At 29.0% G+C, this 21,503-nt stretch overlaps 2 protein-coding genes across 4 annotated transcripts in view; one reads left to right on the top strand and one right to left on the bottom strand.

Moving 5' to 3' along the window:
• The window catches only part of LOC117176337, a 194,470-nt gene that overhangs the window by 106,520 nt on the left and 66,447 nt on the right, over positions 1–21,503 (bottom strand). The window lies entirely within an intron of this gene.
• LOC117176740 lies at positions 2,451–15,825 on the top strand. Of its 3 annotated transcripts, none has more exons than XM_033367006.1 (7): positions 2,451–2,840; positions 6,711–7,296; positions 11,290–12,323; positions 12,406–12,585; positions 12,714–14,195; positions 14,272–14,355; positions 14,452–15,825. In XM_033367006.1, exons 1-7 carry the CDS (start codon positions 2,679–2,681, stop codon positions 15,439–15,441), a joined length of 4,518 nt encoding a protein of 1,505 aa, XP_033222897.1. In that variant the 5' UTR covers positions 2,451–2,678; the 3' UTR covers positions 15,442–15,825. The 3 variants fall into 3 exon arrangements, with proteins under 3 accessions (XP_033222897.1, XP_033222899.1, XP_033222898.1); XM_033367008.1 differs by having other exon boundaries at positions 2,728–2,840; positions 6,673–7,296; XM_033367007.1 differs by having other exon boundaries at positions 2,745–2,840; positions 6,683–7,296.

Here is a 21,503-nt window from a genome sequence, read left to right as displayed (position 1 = left end):
TATTTATATTTAGGTTTAATATTTTGTTCCAAAAATGCATTTGTTTATTTAGTTTATTTATTATATTAACAATAATAATCTCAAGAAAAAATTCCATGACTGTCATATCCACCTCAAGTTTCTTATTACTTTCGTTTTTTAATAAGGCTACAGGATAATGAATTTGCTTATTAAATTTGTTTAAACAACATTTTTTAAATTATCAACTAATTATGAATTTCCCTAAAATTATCATGAAGTTTCCAATAAAATAGTCTAATATCGAAAAAACTAATTTTTCCGTCCATAGATGCCCAAATAATGAATTTGGTTGTTAAGTTCGTTTAAAAAAATCTTAATATTTATTGACTTATCAAGAATTTTGCTGAACTTATTATGAAGATCCCAACTGAAAAGTCTGACATCGAAAAAAAAAGAATTTTCCGTTGACAAATACCCCAATTATCCAGTTTTATATGAAAATTGTTTAAAAGAATCATAAAGTTTATCAATAAATTATGATTTTTTCTTTGAAATTATCATGAGGTTCCTAATTAAAAAAGTTGTGATAAAAAAAACGATTTTTTCTTTTGAAAAATACCTTCTCTATGCATTTGTGTATTAAATTTGTTTGAAAAATGATAACATTTATCAGCTAGATATGAATGTTGCTGAAATTGTCATGAAGTTCCCAACTGAAAGGACTAGCATTTAAAAAATTTAATTTTTTTGCCTAAAAATGCCCGGAAAACAAATTTGTTTATCAAATTTGATATTAATATTAACAACATAATAATATTAACAACAATAATCTCAATGAAAAATTTCTTCGTCATTTTTATAGTCAGATTAAGTTTCTGATTACTTTCATTCTTTTAATACAGCTGCAGGTTCAAGAGAATGCATTTGTTTAAAAAATATTAATCATTAACTAATTATGAATATTTCTAAAATTACCATTAAGTTTCCAATTAAAAAGTCTAATATCGAGGGGAAAAAATAAATTTTTTCGTCTACAGATGACTGAATAATGCATATGTTTGTTAATTTCATTTTAAAAAATGATAAAATTGATCAAATAGTCATGAATGTAGCTGTATTTATTATAAAGATCCCAATTAAAAGTTTAGCATCCTAAAAAAATTTTTTTTCGTTGGCAGGTGTTCCAATAATGCGTTTGTTAATTAAAATCGTTTAAAAAATCAAAAGATTAATAAACAAGTTATGAATGTTTCTAAAATTATCATAAAGATCTTAATTAAAAAGAATTACATCGGAAAAAACAAAATTTTCTGTGAAAGAATGCCAGAATAATGCATTTGTTTGTAATATTTACAATAATAATTTCAATAAAATATTTCTTCATCATTATATAGTTTTATCCGAATTTCTTAAAAAATAAATTTAAAGAACGTAAAATTATAGATAGTTAAAAAAAACATTTTTTCAAGAAATTATTTGTTTATAAATTTTTGTTTTGTTCATTGTATAATATTGGAATATCTTTCACTAATGTTACTCTATAAAACTTAGGTGATTTGAACAATTTTCATGTTCTTGCCGACCACCAGAACGTCATATAGAAAAAATTGCCATTTTTCTTGTCACAATTTGTTTATTTATAAAACAATTGAAAGTCTAATTTAAAAATCAGATTCGAAAACACTCTGATAAATCTTATAAGCTTGTTTTCAAATTTTTTTTCTTTAAATCGGTCAATATTTGTGGGCTGTACGTTATTTTGAACCAAAAAAGTAATTTTTCACACTGCGTCTCAGGGAGTGAGCATCGTGAATTCGTTGCTGTTCCTGCCTGCTCGATTTTTTTTGTCTTGATAAAGGTGCTGCATGAGTGTCAAAACGTTGACAATTATTTGATAAAATCAATTCTTAATTGACATTTGATAATAATTAAAACAAAAAAAAAGGTGAAAGAAATAAAGGAAAAGAAAATTTTTTCATTTTTCTTTCCTCTTTGTTATTTTTGTCCAAAAAAATAAATTTTTTTTCTTTTTTCAAATTGCATTGGGAACGCTTTATGGTGATTGCCCAAATTTGGTAGTTGGATTCTTGTTATCATTTTCAGGAATTCTTCCCCTTAAATTATTAGAAGTCAAATCTCAAGGATAATCGAGCTAGTTGTGAGTTTGAACGAAAACTATCAAAGAAAAAAAATGTTTCCAAGACCTGTAGAATCTTTGTCAAAAGAACATCGATTTTCTTCAAAGACTGTTGGTGACAGGCACCACAGAGACTATTACATTCGTATATTCTGTATGTGCTAAAAAGGCCGACGGAGGTCGAATAGCTCAACCACCATCTGGCGCGTGTTGAGCTTGCGGTAAGCCACAAGCTCCCTAGTCTCTCTAAAAGTCAGTAGCCAATTTCACTTAGTCGCTAAAGCGTGAAACCATGAGCAACTACACTCGACTGACTTCAGTTGGTTTCAGCTGCAAATTGGCACAAATTGGTTAGCTTTTTGCATGAAGGGCCTCTAAATGCTCGGAACAGTAAGGAAAAATTTACCAGTGATAGGAGTCCACAACTGGCTTGGAAAAACTGATAAAATCATCTGAAATATGAAGAATTATAACCTTGATCAAATCATAATTCTCCTGATTATTATAACCTCCTAAACAAATTTCTGGTATTTATGTTCGACTACTTTTGCTAAAACTGGAAGATCAGAAGTTTGTAGAAATGGCTGATGAGGAAACGGCTGATAAGGATTCAAACTCGCATAGATCAGATCTCAAATCGAAAATGACAGACCAGGAAGAAGAAAAAGGATCTTTCTCAAACGAAATCGAGATAAAGGCAGAGTTACTAGATGATAAATTGATAGAAAACCCGATAGGAAAGGTGAGCCCTCATCCTCAAATTAGGAGCTTTCGATTCAGTACGCTATTTCCCTATTCACCTCTTTTCCCCTTTTTTGAAATATTATTCTTTTTCTTCAATTTTTTAGAAAACTTATTCTTTTCCTAACTTTTTCTCGTAAATGCGAACTCAATTTGTAAGATCTGGTTCTTTCTGACAGAAAAGTCTACTATTATATTTAACTATTTTGCAGATAATTCTTCTTCTTAGCCTGAAAATTTAACAATTTTATATCAAATTTAACTGCTTGGCTGAAAATTAATTCTTTTCTTAAAAATTCTTACTTTTAAATAAAAATTCAACTATTGCATTCAATGCTAAGCCCCTTTGTTGAAAATTCATCATTTTAGGTAAAGGTCTATCTATTTAATCTAAATATAACTATTTAGTTGAAAATTCATTTATCCTTTTTTAAATTACTTTTTTTTTAACAAAACGTGTGATTGATAAAATTAATCTTCTAGGTTGAAAGTTAATTCTTTTTTTCAATGCAACTGTTTGTTTGAAATTATATCTCTTTTGGTTAAGGATTTAAATAATTTGTTCAAGATTCGTCTTCTGCGGATAAAATTAACTTTCTCTTTGTGTAAAAAAATAATTTTTTGTTTGTTTGAAATTCAACTGTATTGTAAAAAATTCTGTTTGTCTTTATAATTCAACAATTTGGTAGTAAATTAAATGATTTGTTTGAAAATTGAACTATTTCGTTGAATCGAGTTGAAAATTGAAATATTTTGTCAAAAATTCGCCTTTTTGGTAGAAAATTAAATTTTCTATGTTAAAATTTAATCCTTCTCTTAAAATGCAAATTTCTGTTTCGAAATAAATCTGTTTTGACTGAGAATTCAAAGAATTTTGTGTAAATTTATCTTTTCAGCTAAGTTCAAAAGTTTTTTTATTTTAACAATGTTATTCATAAAAAAATAATTTTTAGTCAGTTACAAATTGAGCTATCTTTTAGACAATTGTTTCTGGCTTAAAAATTTCACAATTTGATATTAAATTCAACGGTTTGGTTCAAAATGAACTTTTCTTTGAAAACTTATATTTCTAGATTGAAAATTAAACGTTGATGTAGACAATTTTCTGTATTTTGAAAATTGGATAATTTGGTAAAAAAATAAAAAGATTTGGTTAAGAATTTACTTTTTGTTAAAAATTTCTACTTTAGGTTGTAAGGTTTAAATAGTTAGAGTGAAATTTTTTATCGAAAATTTATGTTCCCGGGTTGAAAATTCTAATGTTTTGTAGACAATTCTTTTTGGTTTGAAATTCAAAAAAATTTAGTTGAAAATTAAATTTTTTTTGAAAATTTATATTATCCGTTTTAAAATAAGTAATATTAGGACAAATTATTTTTTGTAGAAAATTTATATTTAACGGTTGAAAATTCAATTTTGTTGTACAAAATTATTTTTGGCTTAAAAATTTAACAATTTATTATTACATTCAATTATTTTGTTAAAAAATAAGTTTTTTGGTTCAAAATTTATATCTTTGGTTAAAAGATTTAACTCTTCCGGGTAGAAATTAGCTCATATGTAGAAAATTAATATCTTCTGGTTGAAAATTCAACTACGTTGAAAAAAAAATCTTTTTGGCTTGAAAATTCAACAATTTTGCAGAAATCAAAGGATTGGGTTGAAACTTAAGCTTTTTTGTTAAAAATTCATATTTTTGGTTGAAGATTTAACTATTGGGTTTTAAATATCTTTTTAACTTTAAATATTTTTTTAACTTTTTTGTTCAAAATTTGTATTTTTAGTAAAAAGATTCAACTCTTTGCCTGATAATTACTCTTTTTGTTTAAAAATTTATATTGTTCGGTTGAAAATTCAGTTTTATTGTAACAAATTATTTTTCGTAATTAAAATTAATAAATTTGATATTAGGTTAAGTGAATTAGTTAAAAATTAAATTTTTTCTTAAAAATTTATATGTAAGATTGAAAGATTCAACTCTTTGGTTGGAAATTTTACTTTTTTGTTAAAAATTCATATTTTTCGGTTGAAAATTCACCTGTATTGTAAACAATTTTTTGCTTAAAAATTCAAGAATTTAGTAATGAACTAAATTATTTAATTAAAAATAAAATTTTTAATTTAAATTTATATTTTTAATTAAGAGATTAACCTCTTTGTTTGTAAATTAAATTTTTTGTTGAAAATATATATTTCCCGGCTAATAATCCAAATGCGTTGTAAGCAATTTATTGGGTTGAAAATTCAAAAATTTGATAAAAAATAAATGATTCAATTAAATATTAACATTTTTCTTTAAAACTTATCGTTTTTTCGGTTTAAAGATTAATCTGTTCGGTTAAAAATTAATTTTTCTTGTTGAAAATTTAGTTTTGTTCTAAACAATATTTTTTTCGCTTTAAAATTTTAATATTTGGTATTAAATTAAATAATTCCGTTAAAAATTAAATTTGTTGCTGAAAATTTATATTTTCGGTTAAAAGATTCAACTCTTTGGTTGGAAATTAATCTTTCTGTTACAAATTTATTTTTTAGTGCAAAGATTCAATTTTTTGATTGTGAATTAACTTTTTTCTTGAAAATTTTATTTTCTGGTAAACAATTCTTCTTTCCATTTAAAAATAGAAGTTTTATTTAAAATTAACCTTTTTCTTGAAAATTAATAGTTTTAATGAATTCTTGAGCTGTTTTGGTAAAAATTTAGCTCTTCGGTTAAAAATTAAACTATTTATTGGAAGATTTAAATATTTAAAAAAATATAACTTTGTCGTCAAAAAATGATAATTTTGGGTTGAAAATTAAACTGTTTTGTAAAATATTCTTCTTTTTTGGCTGAAAAGTTCAACAGTTTGGTTGTAACTTAACTTTTAATGTTAAAAATTCATATTTTTGGTCGAAAATTCAATTATTGGGTTTGAAATACTTTTTTTGTTGGAAGTAAACCTTTCCAAAAATAATTAGTTGTTTTGGCTTGAAAATTTAGGAATTTGGTGGTTGAAAATTAATTTTTTTGATAAAAATTCACATTTTTAAATATAAATTGGACTATTTTGGCAGAAAATTGAACTATTTGAATAAAAATAAAGCTATTCATGTAAACATTTACACTCCTATTACAAAAATTGACCTTTTTTTAAAGATTCACCTCTTTGGTTAAAAATTTAACAATTTTATGGAAAATTCATTTTTATTTTGTTAAAAGTTTAATCTTGTTAATTAAAAAATCAAAGTTTTGTTTAAAGATTCAATATTGAAAGATTCCATTTTGGGATGAAAACCGTGCATTTTGTCTTGAAAATTTAACGATTTGGTTGAAAATACAATTGTTGGTTCAATTTTTCATCTGTTTTGTTTGAAAAGTCGAAAATTTGGTTTAAAATGAATTTTTTCAAGTTGAAAAGTTATTTTATTGGTTAAAAATTCAATTATTCTGCCTAAGTTATATTTTCTGCTTTCAGGCCATGTGACGAGTAGGTCACGTGACCAGATTCCCACCTTGCTGACACTTTTTATATTTGCTAACTTACATTCGCACGAAGCGCCAAATCGAGTTGAAAATTTGGGATACTAAACAAGAAGCACTAAAAAAGGTGGGTCTCGTCCTATATTTTAAAAATTATGAAAAAAGAAAAAAAATTATTTACAGCAAAAAAATTTTTTCATAAGTTTTAAAATTTAAGATCAGACCCACCTTTCTATGTGCTTCTCGTTTAGTATTCCAAATTTTCAGCTGGATTTGGTGCTTCGTGTGAATGTAAGTCAGCAAATAAAAAAATTGTCGGTAAGGTAGGAATCTGGTCACGTGACCCACTCCTCACATGGCCTTAAAATAGTTTAAAATAGTTTAATGCCTCACGAAACTTGTGGTAAGGAAAAGAAAAATAGAACAAACTCTCCTGTACCGGAGCAACTTCAAAGCACGTGTAGACCTCGTTCAAGGGATCCTCGCAGATGTCAAAAACATTTTCGCGAAATTATCGGTAAGCATGAAACAAAGAACGAGGAACTGGAAAAGAAAGAAGGAGATCTTCGGCAACGTTTGGAGATGCTGGAGTGTTCAATGCCTGCCGTGATGGTTTGGAATATTTGGCGAATGTCACAGGGAGCACCCATTCCAAACATCCGTCGAGTGGTGGAAAAAACGCTTCAGGGATTTTCTTCAGATGCCCAGCCCTGTCCAAGTACTCCCAGTCAGCATTATGACTGCAGAGTTCGAGAAGTCGAAGCTGAGCGAAAACAAGCCCAACGCAGAGCTGATGAAGCTCGGGCTCTCTGGACAGCGAAGGAGTTTGCCTTGGAAGAACAGAAGAAAAAACTCGAAGAGGCTAGGAAAACTCAAGCTTTGCACAAACAAAGAATTGAGAAACTCACGGTCCAAGTTCAAGAACTGAGGAAAGCAAGAGATGAGAACGCCAGAGATGAGGAGAAAGTTAGGGATGAAGGTTCCTGCCAGACGGGTGAGTTGTTGAAAAAGATTTAAATTGATGTTGCCGTAAGTTAAGTAATTGCTGAAGTTAGAGATCCTCAAGGAGAATTGAGAGCAGATCTGTAGAGATTTGTGATAAGCTAGAGCTTACCAGAATCCTATAGCCTCAAAAGTGCGGGATTTTCAAACCTGGGTCTTCAATCGCTTCCTTTTTTATCAGAAGAAGAATGTAAATTGATTTTATGTAACACTATCATCAAAAGGGCTACTTTTCATGTCTGTGGATCGAATCTCTGCACTTTTAAAATGAACTAATCTCACTAATTTCCAGTGAAATCTCACTGGTTGAAAGAGCCAGAAGTGGATCATTCACAACCAGCGAGATGTAAATAGTTCACTCAAAGGAATTTCATTACTGGCTCAATCGGTTGGGTGCACTGGTTCAACCAGTAGAGATCAATGTTTCAATCAGTAAGTTTCATTGGTTGAATCAGTAAGGTTCGCTGCTTATTCAGTACCAGTAGTAATCTGGTCGTACTTAAGGTCAAACACAAGAATCCAGTTGCTTCCAATGTGGGGCGTGTCACAAGTTTACTCAGGATTCATTCACTGTTTCTATAATTAAATTTTACTGGTTACTCAGTACCAGTAATAATCTGGTCGTACTCAAGGTCAAACACAAGTAGCCAATTGCTTCGAATAGGGGGCTTGCCACAAGTTCACTCAGTGGAATTTCGTGAGTGGTTCAATCGGTGGGGCACACTGGCTAAATCAGTAGGGTTCAATGTTTTAATCAGTAAGCTTCATTTAATAAATCAGTGAGGTTCACTGGTTCCTCAGTACCAGTAATCATCTGGCCGTACTCATGGTCACACATGAGTAGCCAGTTGCTTCCAATAGGGGGCTTGTCACTAGTTCACTCAGTGGAATCCCGTCACTGGTTCGATCAGTGAAGTTAAATTGTTTAATCAGTGGGGTTCACTGGTCCAAATAGTGAAATTTACGGGTTAACCAGTAATAGTACTCATGCGCTCTTACTCAAGGTTAAACACAAGTGGCCAGAGGCTTCCCCACCAGGCGACTGAAGGTTCAGGTCTTGGCCGCGTGGAGCGCTATGTCACTGGTTGAATGCATCATTTGGCATCACTGGTATATTCAGTAACGACTATCTTAGTTGAGTGACTTACTGTTGACCCAGTCAAAACCCGAAAATCACTGATTAACCAGTGATAATTCAAAATAATGATTCAACCAGTGGCAATTTCACTGATTCAGATTGAGAGAGTGAAGCTCCCCTTTGCAGTGCATAGGTTTGTAAGGTTCATTACATATCCATGAGGTCATAACTTTTTACGGCATAGCTATATATAGTCCTAACATAACTATAAACTTGAAAAGCGGCACTTAGGGGTGGCTCCAAAGGCATTAGGAGTATCCTATGAGAAAATCCAACTACTTTTGGTTGAAAGTAGATTCTTTTTTATAGGAAATTTCTACTTTTACATTCTGGATTCAGAATTCATCTTTATATGGTTTAAGATTTATTTATTTTTTCTAAAAATTCCTCTTTTCGGGTTAAAATTTAATTCATGGGATGAAAATTAAATAGTTTGTTGCACATTTCTTTGTTGCATGTTCACCATTTCAGTTTCAAAATTCATCTATGATAAAAAATTTAACAAGTTTGTTGAAAATCTTTTATTTTGAGCTGCAAATTTATTTTTTGAATAGAAAATTTATTTATCCGAGTGGAAAATTAACCATTTCAGTTTAAAATTAATCTCTTTGGTTGAAAAGTTAATTGCTTTATTAAAAACTGTTTTTTTAGAAATTAATTAATTTAACTGAAAATATCCTAGTTCAATTCTTGGATAATATTCATCTTCTTTAGATGAAAATCGGTCAGTTTTAGTTAAAAAGTGAACTTTTTAGTTTAAAATTGACTTTTTGTGAAATAGTCTTTCTTAAAATAAAATAATAATTTTGATTCAAATTTCATTCCTTTTTTATTATTTTATTTATTTTATTTTTGGATAAACAAGAACTGTTTAGTAGAAAATTGAAGTCTTTTGGTTTTGGATTCACCTATTTTGTAGGAAAATTGTCTTTTTAGTTTAGAAAATTGCTTCTTACCAAAAAATACGACTTTTCTATTATAAAATAATGATTAAAAAAGAAGTATTCAATAAAATAGTCCAAGTTTTTAACCAAATTGTAAAATTTTCAACCGAATGGTCGAATTTTCAAACAAAATGAATTAAACTTTAACTGAAAGCAGATTCACTGAAATTATGAATCTTCATCCACAAATGAAAAAGTTCAATTTTTAATTAAAAAAATAATTTCAGGTAAAAAACCAATTTTAAACAAAATCTATCAGTTTCGCACCAAACAGATGAATCTTGAACCAAAATAATAAATGTTTAACAGTGCGACTTAACCTTTACTTAAGTAGATGAGTTTTCAATTTAAAAGAATATTCTTTCAACATAAAAAAATAGTTCCAATATTAAAAAAATTATTTAAAAAAATGAACTTGAAAAAAAATTTAATACCTTAGTTGATTCTTCAAACAATGAAATAAATTTTTAACTAAAGTAATAAATCTTACTGAAAAAGTTAAATTTTTAGTTTAAAAAATTAATTTTTAACAGCAACAACAACAAAATATACAATCAGAGAGATTAATTTTCAATAAAAAACATTTTAGTTTAAAAAAAACTGTCTAGAACAAAAAAAAGTTTTTAATGATGTAGTTAATTTTTTAGCGAACGATATAATGAAATTTCAACTAAAATGATAAATCTTCAAACATAAATAGAAAAGATGAAATTTAATTTTAAACAATTGATTTGATACAAAAAACATTAATTTTCTAGAATATATATCATTTTCTATTCATAAAGATGAACCTCTATCACAATAAAAAATGCAACAATTTGTTCCAACTTGTCCCTAAGTAGCTGAATTTTCAATTTAAAAAAATCAATTTTTACCTGAAATGGAATAGTTACAATTTTTGAACAAACAATTATTTTCAATCAAAAAAGAAGTTTTTAACAAATTTGATAATTTTTCAACGCACGATATAAATTTGTAACTAAAATGATGAATCTTACTGTAAAAGTTATATTTTCAATTTAATAAATTCATTTTTTATCAAAAATATACGGATTCTCAACCAGAGGGATTAATTTGCAACAAAGAAGAATTAAGATAAGGAAAAATAAATTTTCTGAATCAACAAAAGAAGTTTTCAACAATGCAGTTAATTTCCCAACCAACGAGATAAATTTTTAGCTAACATGAGAAATCTAAATAAAAAAGCTGAATTTTCAGTTTAAAAAATTAAATTATCGATAAAAAATAAACCAATTTTTGATTAGATCCCTGACCACAGAAGATTAATTTCTAATTAAACAGTTGCATTTTAAATAAAAAATATTAGGTTTCTACCAAATATATACATTTTTAAACCGAAAAAAACTACTTTTCGAATTCCAAAAAACAGTTTTTTATATTTCCTGACCATTAATGTCTGAAGGACAGAATTTTATTCTTGTGACATTTTAATCACAGAAACATTTGTAAATAGAATAGAACAATTTAAAAATAAAATTTTTAATACATAATTCTATTACATTTGAGATATATTCAAAGTCCCTCTCGTATACATTTCCGCACTCTTGGAAATAGTTTTTCAGAAATCCCTGATTTCGAAATTTTCTTAAACTAAATTTCACCCTAATCAACCTAACATTATTTAATGAATTTTAATAATAAATAGCAGTTGGAATTCTTCACCCTTTATTCAAAATCTCTTTAGTTTTGGTAAGATACAGTATACGTAGTAGCTAAAAATAGCTCCATGACTCAACTATCCCTTGAGGATCCCTAGACTAAACTTGAATCTGTTTTCCAAAGTTTTCAAGTTTAATACTTAGTGCTTTAAAAATTTTCAAAAATATTTGAAGATTTCGTTTACTTTCTAAACGATAGTACATTTATTAAGATGTATAATTAGGTGAATGTGGAGAAAAAAGATGCAAGCAAATGTGTCTTGGCGATGTAGCCAGTACAACTTCGGTGAAATCAACTGACTTGGAGTGCTTGGCTAGACTTCAAGAACTTGCGGAAGCAGAACTTTGCATGAAGCGACATATAACCGAACTGGAACGTCGAGAGGAGACGTATATGAGGACACTTCAACAGGCGGACGAATTATGGTCAAAGATGGAGGGTGATACAGCGAGTACGATGAGTAGCTTGCAGGAACAGCTAGATCTAAAAACAGCTGCTAATCAACAATTGGCAGATAAGGTTTGCTCCTTGGAAGATGCTATAGAAAAAATGAATAAGACACTAGCTAATTGTAGAAACGAATTAGGGCAATTTGTGAACATTGAACGTGTAGATGCAATAATTGGCAGGGATGATGACCATGCAGGAGTCGTGGACAAAAACACTTTCGCTGGGGTACAAATGAAAGATCAAGAAACAATGTCCAAACAAATTTCAATGGTAGATACGGACACTATGGATGAAAAGAGAGAATTGATGGATAGAGACACAATAACTGATGGAGTGCCTTGTACAGACAGCCAAATTTGTGGGGAGTTTGATTACGATTCAGATTCAGAAGGTGAACCATGTAGTCCGGATTTTGCATGCAATGATGTAGTGTTTTCACTTGATGGTATGGAAGATACAAAAGAAATGATAAATAAAGACACAATCACTGATGCAATTATTGGTAGTGATGCTATTATTGGCAGTGATTATGACCATGCTGAAGTCACGGACAAAGATACTCTTGCAGGAGTAAAAATGAAAGATAAGGATACAATGCCTAAAGAAGTTACAATGGTCGATACGGACACCATGGATGAAAAGAATAAAATGATAGATAAAGACACTATCACTGATGGGGTGCCCTGTGTAGACAGTGTAATTTGTGGAGAATTTGATTACGATTCAGACATAGATGGTGAACCATGTGGTCCGGATTCTGCATACAACGATGCAGTATTTACACCTAATGGTAGAAAGGAAACAGAGGTAAAATGTTTTTAAAAATCTAATAAATAAATGCTGAATCCAAGAAAATTTCAGAAATATTGAATCAGTTATATTTTTAAAGAAAGAAGAGGACATTACAACACCAAAGATAATGACAACGCCTAATGCAGAAGAAACTAAGAATGAGCAGGAAGGAGAATTAAAAGTAAAAGACGAAACAATTTCTGCACGCAAGGTAGATTTAGGACAAGAATCAGACGAAGAATACCAAATGGCTATCGAGAATTTATCAGATGATAAGGTAAATTACCAATTTGAATAATATTAAAGTAAATGGGAAAGAAATTTCTATGAGAATATTGCTGATCGAAAATTTTCAATTCAAAAATATATTTCAATTTTCTGAAAGAACACTTATCCTTATTTCAGATTCTGTTAAATGAAATGGAAGTATCAGAGAAAGTGCAAGTACTCCTAGTGGGTACTCCTTCCGTAATTGGAAAACTTTCGTCAAATATAGTTCGAGACGGCGAAGCGGTTGAAGGAGTTGATGAAAAAGAGATTACAGAAATTGATGTTGCCATGCAAGACCAAGTGGAACAGAAGCAGGAAAACTTGTCCCATTTTTTACGTCAACAAGCTTTCCTTGTAAAAGATCAAGAAATAGTAGAGATACAAAAAGATATTGTATCAGAAGGAAGAGAAAGTACAAAAGATGGAAAATTTTCTCAAATTGAGGAAGATAAAAAACACGAAGGTCTAGAAAAAGAAAGTATATTACAAGTTACAAAATCAGAAAGGAGAGTTACAGGTGATGATAAAATGACGGTACAGAAAGATTCTAGAGAAGACAAATTGTCAGGAGGTCAAGAAATAGGAGGAGTAATAGGAGAACAGAAATCAAAAGAAATTGGGGCTGATGAACAAGGCTCAAAATCAGAGGGAGAAATAGGAATGATTGAAGGTAAAGAAACTTTAAGAGAAGGTAGAGAAACTTCAATAGAAGGTATACAAATAGGAGCGGTAATGGAAGAAAAAAAAGCAAGAGAAATTAGGTATGGTCAACAAGTACGAGCAGAGGAAAGAAAAGAAATCACTGATGAAAGAAAAGAAATGTTATCAGAAGGTAAACAAATGGAAGCAGTAGTGAGGGAAAAAAAAGAAAAAGAAATTAAGGATGATGAACAAGAATACAATTCAGAGGGAAAAGAAGAAATCACTGTCGAAGGAAGGGATATTTTATCAGAGGGTGAAGAAATAGTAGCAGCAATAGAGAAAGAGAAATCAACAGAAATTAGGGATGATGGACAAGTACAAAAAGATGAGGCAAAAAATGGAACCATTGATGTAATCTTTAAGAAGGAAGATAGAGAAAAAACGTTTGTTCCTGATAAAAAGGATAAGCTCTGTGGTGAAGCGATAATCCCTGCAGAGAAAAAGCAAGCAGAAAAGGATAAAGAAAGAGGGATTACAAGTGAAAAATTGGAACCTGAGATAAATCCCGTTTTTTCGATTTCCGGAAACGAAGATAAAGAAATGTTACCTGCAGATGAATTGAATGTACATCTAACAATTTTAGCAGAAGATTTACAAATTTCATCTATAGAAAACCTAAGGGAAGGGAAGGCAATTAAAAAAGGTATAGGAACGTTAACTGCAAAAAATTTGAATAAAGCAACTTCAGAAGATGAACAAATCTCCTCCATCGAAGAGTTAGAAGAAGAAATTGAAGAAACAGTAGAAGCTGAATTGGATGAAGAAATAAGACCAAATCTTCCTCAAGTTAAAAAAGTTGGTAAAACAACTCCTAAATATTCAGCTCTTATTTTGGGTAGGAAAAAAATTCCTGACATTCCAGTAGAGGGAAAAAAAGAATCTGAGAAGTATTCCCCCTGTCAATGTGATCCTGAGGTTACTATAGTGAATTTTTTACCAATTTTATCACATTATTTTGTTCAGTTTTATATTCTATTGATGTTAACTATAGATGGTACCCCAGAAAAAACCAAAACCAGTTTCAAAGGATAGAGCAGAAATTGTGGGCAAACATGTATGTTGTTGCAGAAATAAGGCAAGTTTTCATTACTTATACACAAAGTTGGATTGTTTTAATATTACAAGTTTTAATTAAAATACCCAATTTACTAAAGTTTATCTTTGTATACAGGATGTCTCTAGAAAAGAAACTAGGTCTCGTCCCAAGCTCATTATAATAAGAAAAACAATTTGTAGTCGTCCTGATGAAATCAATTTGCATCTCCAAAGAGACGAAACAATTAGCAAAATTAAAAAAAGAAAACTTTCCTACATTAAAGTAAAAGATGAATCAATAGGAACGGTTGTAAGCGTTGGCTTGCAGACACAAAAAACGGTTTATAAAGAACAATCTACTTCAAGAAGAAGCTTTATTGAAACTAAAAGTAGAAAATATAAAGAGGCACAAACTGTAGGGTCAGATTCTACTGTGAATTCATCATGCATCATTAGTGATGAGTCAGCTCAGCAGGTAAAAATACTGAAAAAATATAAAAGAACAACAGATTCCGAATCCAGATGTTTCATGTGCAAAAAGGAACTTTCTTCGAAAAATACTGTCTACCTAAATAAAAATGTCCAAGCTGCTTCTTCCTCAAAAACGACTCCTCCACATTCAGAACTTAGTATGGTATGCTGTAGTTGCCAAGAAGAACAACAATCAAAATCAATAATTCAATCCGAAATAAAATCCCGAGCTAAGGAAAAGTCAAAGGAATATCCATGTCCTCGATCACCAGCAGTTGTTGAACAAGCAAATATTAGTTCTCATATTAGTCTTCTGAAAAAAGTGTCACATGGGAAGAAAGATCAAAGTTGTCTCGTAAAAATTGTCCGAAGCAAAGTAGAGTATAGAGAGAGAAAGCAGAAGTGTGAATCAGAACCGAATGTGAAGAACAGGAAAAAGTTGCTGGGAAAAGTTTCGAAACCTGAATCAGATGATTTAGGTTTTTCGCAAACACAATCTTTGCAAACAGAAACGAGTAAATTGCTTGATGAACCTTCTACAAGTTGTACTTGTATAACTGAAAAAACGAACTCTGTGAATGGGAACAATTCAATTAATGGAGAGAAGCAGTTTAAAGGGGAAGTAAATCTCAGCTGTCACTGTGATTCGGATTGAGAGAAGAGTGTAAAAATCACTTAAGAAGGGATTTGCAAATATAGTTTTATTTTTAAAGATTTGATCACAATATAAGTATTGTTTGGTTAACTGTACCAAACAATAGATAAAATTATTAAATGTCTTAAACGAAATTTCATTTCCTTTATGGCCACACGATGTTATTTAGGAAACCTTAGGTGATGTATTATTGACACCATTGGGATTTTCTTAACCACCTCTAAAAAGTTTTTATTTGTTGCGAAAACGTTTCTGGAATTTGGAAAAAATGGTAACTCCTTTACTTTGGAATCGATCCATTCAGGGTGGCCGTTTTAATCGAAGAAAAAATTTTCGGTTTGCAAACATTTGTCATGGTCAACGAATATAAGAAAATCGAACCATATTTTAAACATTTTTCCATTTGAAGTAATAAACAATAAACAACAAATAAAATTAATTGAACTCGAACTCTTGAATTTTAAACTTTTAAAATAAAAGTTTAAAAAATTTTCAATCCAAAATTATTTGTATTCAAATGTTAAATAATTTAAATGTATAAAATGAAAGGTACCTACACTTTTTAATTAAACAATTTTAAATGAAATCCAGATAAATTGTAAAATTTAGAATGTTGAACTTTGATAAATTATAGAGTTCAAAAATTCAGATTAGGTTCCAAAAATATAAATCCTTGTTAACATTTTCAATACTCTAAGTTAAAGAAACAATCAACAAACTTTAAAAATGTTAAAAATTATATTATATCCAGTAATTTTAAACTAGAAATAACAAAAACTATAAATCAATCAATTTTCAACCTAACAGTTATTAAATTAGAAGTTAAATTATTTTTATTTCAAATATGTTAATTATCCTTGAAGAGATTTTAAATTTTATTTCAAAATCTTAAGATATCTAGAAGTGGTTTAAAATTTGAAATTACATCAAATAATTTAAATGAAGTTCAAATGAGAAAATCTCGGAAAATGTAGATTTTTGCAGATTTTAAACAAAAAATTTAGAATATTTTTAAGAATTGTGAGAGGCATCAATAAAATAAAAACATTTTTTTTAAGATTTCTAGGAAGATTGGAAATGATTTTTCACGTTTGAAAATGATTTTAACAGAAAATTTAAAAAGATTTTAGTAGATTTCCAAAATTCTAAAAAAAGAATATGGAAGATTTTAAGAATTTTTGTCGAATTTGTAGGATTTTCCAAAAATTGTAGAAAAAATATAATTAATTTAAAAATATATTTAAAAGTTCTGGAAAAATTGTTTACACACTTCGTTTACATTACTTGAAATCATTAAAAGTTTTTAACTAATTTTTAAACTTTTCAAAACTTTTACGTCAAAATTTTCAAATTTCACTTAAAAATTGAATATTTTTTAAATAAGACAATTAAAATTGTAACTTTAAAACATTTAAAGCTCCTGATAATTCTAGAGGTTTAAAGCTTTCTATGTAAAACAATTCAGTTTTAAATTTTTTACTTTTAAATATTTGGTTTCAATTTACTCGCCGTAAATCAAATTTAAATATTTCTGAATATTCAATACTTATTCTTATTTTTAATTAAAAAATGTTCAATTAAATCGTTTAAAAATTAAATGATGTAGCCTTAAACAATATTCTACATTTAATACAAAGCCTGTAATTACGAGTATATTAATATGGTGTTATTTTAAAGTTGAAATATTTTATAAAGTTTCAATAACACGCTTAAATTTTTCAATTTCTAAAAAAATTTATAAAAATAATATATTACTTAATTTGTTTATTAAATTTAATATACTTCTGATATAATCGACTTCTTATTACTTAAGAAGAACCTTATTTATTAGGAGACTTTGTCATAAAATATTTGTTATTTATTTAAATAAAGCCGGTTAAAAATCGAGGAAAATTTGTATGTGTTATTAAATTTATTCAAATAAATAAGAAATACTGTCACCCGACAAAGTTAAGGAACATTTGCATTCGTTTATCAAACTTAATTAAAAAACTAACATGAATAAAATTGATTAATTTTGAAAAGAAATTTAAGTCTTGAGATTCCAAAATGGCTAAGATGTGGATTTTTTTTTAAAGGAAAAATAAATTATAAAATAATTTCAAAAGTGACCATAAACTTCTCCTCGAAATGCAATGGGAAAAAAATCGTAAGCTCTCGACTAATTTGTCGAGAAAATAATTGTTATTACTTTTCTTTCTCTTTTTTTCTATCGACCTCAATCTAAAGCAAGGGTGGAAAATTACAATCGTAAATTACGGATGACCGACATCGTGGTTTATTGAGAAATTAAGTGTTGATGATATTTTGCACTAGAGAGATAATCTACAGACCAGGGTTCGAATCCTGCCAAGCTAAAAAGAATTTTTTTTTCATTTTAAAAAGTTTTCCTTTTTGGTTTCGACTAGTAGATTAAAAATGTTATTCTATGGTAAAAAATTATTTTACGGTGATATTCGGCAACACAATATAAAAACCCGTTTAATATTAATACTTTTGTAAATACATTTTACTCTGAAAGAAGTTCTTCGCCCTTCGTTCCGCTGGGAATTGAACTACAGGACATCCAACTGCCGGTCGGGTGCTTTTCCATTAAGCTACTAGAGAAATGGAGGGAAGAATTCTTTTTCAGAAATACACGCATTATTATGCCAGATGTTACAAGCCAAATTTCTTAAGGAATATGTATTATCGCCAGGGAATGATAAAATTCCTTAATGTCTTTACAGACTAGATGAAGCCTACATAGCTACATCCAGTTTTTGAAGAGGTTAAGTAATTTTGTTATTCACTGATGATAATACTAATTCCTTTAAAATGTTGATTTGTAACACCGAGCATAATAATGCAAGTATTTCTTAAAAATGGTTCTCTCGATTGCTTGAACAGCTTAATGGGAAAGCATCCGACAGGCAATCGAAAGTTCTGTAGTTCGATTTCCAGCGGAGCCAAAGGAAAAATTTTTTTTTCGGAAATAAAATTAATCAACTAAATTTTTAATTCATTGCTATATTTTGTTTGTAAAGACGTTAAGAAATTTCTTTATTCTCTGATGATAATACAGATTCCTTGAAAATGTTGACTTGTAACACCGAGTATAATAATGCGTTTATTTCTGTCAAACTATTCCCTCGATTTCTTGAGTAGCTTAATGGGAAAGCATCCGACCGGCAATCGAAAGTTCTGTAGTTCGATTTCCAGCGGAGCCAAAGGAAAAAATTTTTTTTCGGAAATAAAATTAATCAACTAAATTTTTAATTCATTGCTATATTTTGTTTGTAAAGACGTTAAGAAATTTCTTTATTCTCTGATGATAATACAGATTCCTTGAAAATGTTGACTTGTAACACCGAGTATAATAATGCGTTTATTTCTGTCAAACTATTCCCTCGATTTCTTGAGTAGCTTAATGGGAAAGCATCCGACCGGCAATCGAAAGTTCTGTAGTTCGATTTCCAGCGGAGCGAAAGGAAAAAAACTTTTTTCGGAAATAAAATTAATTAACTAAATTTTTAATTCATTGCTATATTCAGTCTGTAAAGACGTTAAGAAATTTCTTTATTCTCTGATGATAATACAGATTGCTTGAAAATGTTGACTTGTAACACCGAGTATAATAATGCGTGTATTTCTGCCAAACTATTCCCTCGATTTCTTGAGTAGCTTAATGGGAAAGCACCCGATCGGCAGTCGGAAGTCAGTATTTCAATTTCCAGCAGAGCGAGAGCAAAAGATCTTTTTTCGGAAAAAAATTAATTTACAAAATTTTTATTCGTAGCTATATTCAGTTTATAAAGACCTTAAGAAATTTTGTTATTCTCTGATGATAATACAGATTCCTTGAAAATGTTGACTTGTAACACCGAGTATAATAATGCGTTAATTTCTGAAAAAGGGTTCTCTCGATTTCTCGAGTAGCTTAATGGGAAAGCACCCGACCAGCAATCGGAAGTTCTGTAGTTCGATTTTCAGCAGAGCGAAAGGAGAAGATCTTTTTTTGAAAAAAAATTAATTTACTAAATTTTTAATTCATAGCTATATTCAGTTTGTAAAGACGTTAAGAAATTTTGTTATTCTCTGATGATAATACAGATTCCTTAAAAATCTTAACTTGTAACACCGAGCATAATAATGCGTGTACATCTTAAAAAGAGTTCTCTCGATTTCTGGAGTAGCTTAATGGGAAAACACCTGACTGGCAATCGGAGGTTCTGTAGTTCGATTTCCAGCGGAGCAAAAGGAGAAGATCTTTTTGGAAAAAATTAATTTAATAAATTATTAATTCATAGCTCCATCTAGTCTCTAAAGAAGTTAAGAAATTCTGTTATTCCCTGATGGTAATACAGATTTCTTCTAATATGAATACTTTCCATTTGCTTCAAAATCTATATGTAGCTTCCATACAGATTTCTGTATCCTGTATCCTACGACCTGCTATTAAAAAAACAAGTATATAAAATACAGCTTAATGCATAATAGGGTAAGTAATAAATCTGTCCATTTAAACTTGTATTGTACATCTAAGTAAATATTAACACACATACATTAATTTAAAACCTGAAAAAAGACTTTTTCATAATCTCGTTTTTTTCAGTAAAAAGTTCAGAAAAAATGATAAAAAATGGGAGGAATCTTTTAGATGTTCTAAATTTCCAACAATTTAAAAAATGAATCCAATGTTCAAAATATCAAAGATTTTCGAAAGTTGAAAACAATTTCGAAAATGTTTGATAATTTGTCAATTTCGCCTTCATTTCTCAAATTTTCGAAATTTCCGGTTGTTTCTAAATTTATTATAAATTTCCGAAACTTCCAAAATTCATATTAAATAAGAATGCAGTTTTCAAAATTCCTTCAGGGAGTAGAAATCGAGCCTGTGTTAAAAAAGGGGACAAAGTAAATGCGAAGAATTCCTGAAAATAAAACAAAGAATCTAACGACCGAATTTTCCCTTCGGAAAAAAGTAAATAGTAATTTTTCAATACTAATTTACCTTCTCATTTTTCTTGCCTCTTTTTTTATTATTTTCCAAAGGAAAAACAAACTTTTTTTTCTTTTTTAGGAGGAAAGAAGGACAAAGTTCCTTTTTTCAAATTGCAATGGAAACATTTTATTGTGGTTGTCAAAATTTGGTCATTAAATTTTTTTTTTAAATTGTAACAGAAAAAAATGAATTTGTTATAAAAAATATCGTTTTGATTGAACTATTTCTCCCTTTATTTCGTCGCAATCAAAGAACATTTTCCTATTAAAATTCTGAGGTTTTAATTCAGCATAAAAATTTTTTATATAGACTTGTATATCATAATAAAAGGAAAGTTTTCTTCTTCTAATAATTAGTTTTATTAATAAAAATTAAAAACTAAAAAAAAATTCACAAAATCAATAAATGAACAAAATATAAATTGTCATAAATCGGCCAAATATCAACGAAATTTAAAAAAAAATTTAATAATCAACGTATGGTATAAGGATGCTGACACAATAATAAAAAAGCTGAGAGAAAATTTCTTTTTAACAATATTCTATTGTTAATTAATACCGGTCAGTAACCTTGTTTTTTAGTTTCGCTAACAGAAAATAATCGAGAGTTTAAGATTTAAATAAACTTTTAAAAAGAACGCTGTTTTCTGTAATTAATAAAAGACTTTTCAAAAGTTTCAAATAGATTTATTGATAATTTAGCGGGAATATTAATTTCTTTAAACAGTGCGTGATGTCGTAACGATCGTTCCGGCATCGCTCGCAATTTTATAAAATAAATATTTTCGCCAATTTTCAATAAATTTTTCTAAGGCTTTCCAGGAATTTACTTTCAACTATATAGAAAAATTTCTTCACTCAAAAATATTTCCAATTTATTCTGAGGTTAGATCGGGTTTACTATGGTTTTCGGGGTCGCCGAATACAAATCTGGCGTCCTTTGACTTTTATTGCGTCAGGTTCAAGGTCTTTGGAAAGTCAAATCGAGAGAAAACGGTAAAAAAATCCAAAAAATACGTTATAGGTTTTTGGAGTCGCTAATTACGAATCTGGCATCCGTTGAACTCTATCGCTTCAGG

This window comes from Belonocnema kinseyi, chromosome 7 (assembly GCF_010883055.1).
Source record: "Belonocnema kinseyi isolate 2016_QV_RU_SX_M_011 chromosome 7, B_treatae_v1, whole genome shotgun sequence".
Classification (NCBI taxonomy): Eukaryota; Metazoa; Arthropoda; class Insecta; order Hymenoptera; family Cynipidae; genus Belonocnema; species Belonocnema kinseyi.
This window is presented reverse-complemented; position numbering and strand designations above follow the sequence as displayed.

Bases quoted from the DNA above. Each gene is read 5' to 3' on its own strand.
- LOC117176740 (XM_033367006.1), top strand. From the start codon at position 2,679: ATGGCTGATGAGGAAACGGCTGATAAGGATTCAAACTCGCATAGATCA. The intron at 2,841-6,710 runs GTGAGCCCTCAT...ACTTGTGGTAAG, and splicing joins TAGAAAACCCGATAGGAAAG to GAAAAGAAAAATAGAACAAA. The intron at 14,196-14,271 runs GTTACTATAGTG...TGTTAACTATAG, and splicing joins CCTGTCAATGTGATCCTGAG to ATGGTACCCCAGAAAAAACC.